The sequence below is a fragment of the Frankliniella occidentalis genome, unplaced genomic scaffold (genome assembly GCF_000697945.3).
Source record: "Frankliniella occidentalis isolate FOCC.00 unplaced genomic scaffold, Focc_3.1 Scaffold206, whole genome shotgun sequence".
Taxonomy (NCBI): domain Eukaryota; kingdom Metazoa; phylum Arthropoda; class Insecta; order Thysanoptera; family Thripidae; genus Frankliniella; species Frankliniella occidentalis.
The window spans coordinates 95,645-100,663 of NW_026267332.1; the positions used below are offsets into that span (position 1 = coordinate 95,645).

The 5,019-nt window shown below is 46.3% G+C and overlaps 2 protein-coding genes across 2 annotated transcripts; both read right to left on the reverse strand.

The window, feature by feature from the left end:
* Positions 1 to 969: 969 nt before the first annotated feature.
* On the reverse strand, positions 970 to 2,816 carry LOC127750537 (uncharacterized). The gene is made up of 5 exons (XM_052272472.1): positions 2,684 to 2,816; positions 2,275 to 2,535; positions 1,858 to 1,926; positions 1,668 to 1,760; positions 970 to 1,285 (listed from the first exon to the last, which is right to left on the reverse strand). Exons 1-5 carry the CDS (start codon positions 2,708 to 2,710, stop codon positions 1,217 to 1,219), a joined length of 519 nt encoding a protein of 172 aa, XP_052128432.1. The 5' UTR covers positions 2,711 to 2,816; the 3' UTR covers positions 970 to 1,216.
* Positions 2,817 to 2,893: 77 nt separating this feature from the next.
* On the reverse strand, positions 2,894 to 3,880 carry LOC127750538 (uncharacterized). Its single transcript, XM_052272473.1, has 4 exons — positions 3,734 to 3,880; positions 3,495 to 3,631; positions 3,294 to 3,404; positions 2,894 to 3,044 (listed from the first exon to the last, which is right to left on the reverse strand). The coding sequence occupies exons 1-4, from the start codon at positions 3,816 to 3,818 to the stop codon at positions 3,024 to 3,026; spliced, it is 354 nt and encodes a 117-aa protein (XP_052128433.1). The 5' UTR covers positions 3,819 to 3,880; the 3' UTR covers positions 2,894 to 3,023.
* Positions 3,881 to 5,019: the final 1,139 nt, after the last annotated feature.

Consider the following 5,019-nt stretch of genomic DNA (forward strand, 5'->3'; position numbering starts at 1 on the left):
CCCCCCCCCGCAGATCTTCTACTGGACGCACCTGCTGTACGTGCCGTTCTGGGCGCTGCTCGTCTTCCACGGCTCCAACTTCTGGAAGTGGTTCCTGGGCCCCGGCGTGCTCTTCCTCATCGAGCGCCTGCTGCGCTTCACGTGGATGCGCACGGAGCGCGGCAAGACGTACATCTCGTCCGGGCTGCTGCTGCCGTCGCGCGTCACGCACCTCGTCATCAAGCGGCCGCCGCACTTCGACTTCCACACGGGCGACTACGTGTTCGTCAACATCCCCTCCATCGCCGTGTACGAGTGGCACCCCTTCAACGTCTCGAGCGCGCCCGAGCAGGAGGACTACATGTGGCTGCACATCCGCGGCGTGGGCGAGTGGACCAACCAGCTGTACGCCTACTTCGAGCGCGAGCAGGAGAAGCTGCACAACGTGAGCGTGGAGCTGCCGTCGGCCAGCGCCGGCAGCCAGCCGCAGACGCCCCCGCCGCAACCCTCCGGCCTGCGCAGGCTGCACGCGTGAGTACGGGGTCTCGCACTGTATGAGGGGTTCTTCTTAAATTCAAGCGTTCAGCAATTTTTTAGAAAGTCCCCAAGACTGTATCTCCTATAGAACACGGTCACACGGGGGCTCAGTTGCGGGGACGAGCCTTGTAGATGATACCCAAGACTTAACATATATATTACTTAACTGGCTGGCCACCCGGTGAGTAGCAAACACAAAAATGGTGTTGGCACAACACAAAGGCCAAGAACTCAGCCATTCGAATGGCCATTCCGTATGACGAGACACGGTAAAAACGATGTCTAATTTTTTGAGGAAAAAGGGAAAACTTTGAGGATTTTTCATATTTGAGGAAAACTCTTCAGATCTCGTCTCAGATGTTGACGAACGTCCTCAAAAAATGAGGAAATATCCCACATTTTTCGATCAGACTTCCTCGAAATCTGAGGAGCTTTCCTCGAACCTAGGGAGCTCCTCAAAATTTTCCCTTTCCCCTCAAAAATTGAGATATTGTTTTTACCGTGGAGCCACGATTCACCTTTTTGGGACCCCAACGGGTGCTCCAGGACATCTAGCAACGCACGAGTACCCAAATTTCTTTTATTGATTAAATTCATTGCAACAAAACGGCATCTCGAGAATGCCGTTTTGTTGCAATGTATTTAATCAATAAAAGGTATCCAGATCTAGATACCAATTTTAAAAGTTTGTAACTAATCCTCATGTTTCATAAAAGTGGATGTCACTCTGGCGCATGACGATAGTATAGGAAACTATGGCGGACAACATCTGAAACAGCACAAACAATATATGTTGGACAAAATAAGACGTCCCAGGTCCCATAGTCTCCAGTGATCAATCATATCAATTTGATGAAAATGTGGCGCTCCTTCTGTGGTTACGTTTTGACGAATTTTCGTCAATTTTTCGTCAATATTTGATTGATCATTGGCGACTGCAAGGCAGACTGGGGATTGAGTCGACATCGAAAGCGATGTCCAATATGTGGAATGTGGATTTGACGTCGAAACGATTTAGTTTCGATGTGAATTTCTCACTGGCACGTGTATAGGTACATGTATACTACATTATACCTTAGGTGGGGGTGGCAAAAGATGTGTGTCGCGGTGTAACGAGATTGCATGAGTTGTAGCTACAAACAAAAAAATACCTGCAAAGCGGTTCCTGAGTTAATGTCAAACGACCATAGCACCGTACACATTCCATTCTGCTGACATTTGATTTGAACAGCAAACATGTGGACCTGTCCAAACAATATAAATGAAATAACCAAGCCTTCTACAGGCATCTCATATCTGACGCGTATTACACCTTGTCGTACAGGTGCTAGCCCAACTTACCTCATTGCCTCGGTTAAATTCTCTGAGCTGTGATGTGTATGCGAGCATGGACTGGCGCATTTCGTTGCTCTGTGAAAAGACAAAGTTGACTACACCATTAATGTGCGCTCCATTTTACACATAGAGGCTTGCCCACGGACCCGTGGGGCAACACTGTTAAAAATGCTGTAAGGAATTACAGTTTGACTACGGTCCGTCCTGTATATTTTATGTACAGGCCAGACTGTAATGATATGGGCTGTACTTCAGTGTTGAAGTCAAGTGCTGTGTTGACCAAAAAGGCGGTTGGCGAAGTTACAGTACATCCTGTACGGAGTGGACTGTAATCAAAAATTACAGTCGCGACCCTAGCGACAAATTGACAGGGCAAACTGTAGAATTTCCTGTAGGATTTTGAACAGTGAATGGTGCACACACCTCTGATTGAAACTTTTGACATGCGAGGCAAAGCATGACAAAGCGCACGGCGTGACATAGTATTTGTGCCAATTGAAAACGACTCCGAGGCGTTGTTGAGTTATAGAAGATAATGTAGTCTGATAATTGAAGCGCAGAGGATAGACAGCTAGAGAACGACAAATAGACAAGATGCCATTGCAAAAGGTTCCGCGTTGCAGAAAAGATATCGAACAGAGATTGATATTGGCAGCGCATACTTCTCCAAAGCAAGCGCGCATACTGCAAAATCAAAATGTTATTTATTAGTTTTGTTAAACGCACATAATTAAAATATGGTCCAAAATAGGTTCAGAATGCAATATTATTTGTAGAAAAAAGTAGAAAAGAAAACGTTGTGAGAAAACGAGAATCTCCCCATATGCCTTACCTCTGGAGAGAACTCATTCGATTGCATCCCCGAATCTTTTGCGTCCGGGTTTTTACTGACGTTCTGGAGAAGCTCTTCACAATTCTGGCGTAGATCGGCAACAAGCGAAGCCAAAAGCACAACAGGGACAAGCACTGTCGCAAAAACCAGGTTATAGTGCCATCCCAAGAGGAAGAATACAGCGTACAACGCAGTTTCCCAGAAACCCTTGTTCCACAAGGCGAAATGGGAGTCGGTAAACGTGTCAATAGCCCATGCCAAATGGACTACGCCAAAAGCAGCCGTCAGCACTGCAGCTACTAGTAGCAAACGCCAGGATGAAGGCGAGAGAGAATGCCGTTTACAGTATCTTACCAAAGCTCTGCAGAAATGAGGGCCATGGTACGTGTTAGAAAGTATCAACTGTATCAGCTGCTAAATACTGTACAACAAAGTCAAAAGGTGCCTCCACAATGAACGGCCCTCGGGGTGGTGCGGAGCTTGCTGGACAACAAAACGTTCTCTTTCCCGGACACTCGGGTGCTCTGGGCAGGCCTACCCAGCGTTTCGCAGGTGCTATCATAAGGGTCGCCTCGCGAAACGTTCACTGGGAGGCACCATCCTTACTTACCGTGTTGTCTCGCACATTTTCCAGCGATCGTAAACAGTTCTCCATGAGGCGAGAGCGAACAGAAGGAGAGTAGTCATGTAAATTCCCATGAGAAGGATATAATCGGGTGAGCTATTGAACAAAAATGAGAATTTAACAAACCTTGCATATGTCTTGCAAACCAGGAAGCGTCCACACGATGCAGTAACTGTGTTGTTTTACCTCACAAATGTCAAACTGAACAAAGTTGCGTTGGCAATGGTGCCAATCACCCAAAAGGAAAGACACCCGTAAGCTCTCCAAGCAGGTAGTGGTCGCATCGACTCTAAAACGACCGGTAAAAGTCCAACACGTAATGCCTTGGAGGAAGACAAACAGTGGTTAATAACAAGAAGAAAAGCTTTATTCGAAGAATATTTCCTCTCTAGTGAAAAATTTGTTGGGGTTAATGTTAAACATACCTGAGTGTAAAATACCAGCCAAAAGCACAGGACAGTTTTCTTCACCCATGACCCATCCATGATGACGTGCCATCACGGGCCACATGTACGTAAAGGCATTGTCTGCTTGGTCTGAGTCGATGCCTGTCTTACTGGAAACAGGCCGAGCTCACGGTCGGCTCTCGACTGACCGTGGCGAGCATGTTTAAGCCACAGTGATTAGTTTGCGCAGGCCGAAAGCTTCTCTGGATCGATCCATCGCGGCACTCACGACCCTTGCGTTCTCGCTTGCGTCGCAATAAAAAAAGCAAAAGGTCATTTTCAAACTAAAATACGAAAATAATGGGAAATAGGCACAACAGGAAAACGGTAATCTTTGACCAGCCACAAAGGGACCTTCTGAAAATTAATAGAACTTTTCATATCGCTCTATATTAAAAACTTTTCTCCTGTTGGGCGGTAAACTGGTAAATTACAGACCCCTACTTTTACAAAAATATTTGCCACAATCACATGCCTACTTAAACGACAAAAGAAAGACCTTATCATCATCGCCCGTCTCTGTTTTTTAGCCCGCCCTTCTGCTTTTAAAAAAGCATTAAAGCGGGCTTATCCAACCGCTCTCGTGTCTGTCTGTCTGTCCGTCGTCCGTGTAAGAGGAAGATGAGCTAGAGGTCTACAAATTTCAGGGTATCTTAGGGGTCACTCCTGGACAACGAAACGCCCTGTGCAAATCCTGGCAACCACCCCTAAGGGGGTGAAAGGGGGTAATAAAGAAATAGGGGTTGGTCCAAAAAGTAGGAAAAAAATATTTTTTTTATGGTCTCCTAAGGGGTAACTCGTGAAAGTAGAGCCCTGTGGGCTAAAATTTTGTGCGTTTGACTCTATCTGGCATCGTTTGGGCGCTAGAGTGCTTTTTTCGACGAAAATACGGCGAAAATGACCACGTTGCACATAAAAACGTACAAGGAGGCGTCCAATCGTAAAATGTCAGAGGAAGTACCCCCCCAAAACAGCACATTCTGAATCAGAAACTAGCCTCGGATTTGCCGTATCTTTCACTGCTTCGGCCCTAGAGGTGGATATTTTGAAAACAATGGCAAAAAGTCAAGTTTTAGGACTGTTTGACAAAAAATATATAACTAAAAAACTGCGCGGGTTCGTTTTTTTTTAAATTCTTAAGCAAAGCAGAAGGGTGGGGTGTAGTCACGGTGTTGCCCCGGTACAGTCTTTTGTCATGTCCAAGCAGCAAATTTCTAGGGCCGCAGGCGCCCGCCGGACGCTTTAGTTTACTCGAATATGCAAAG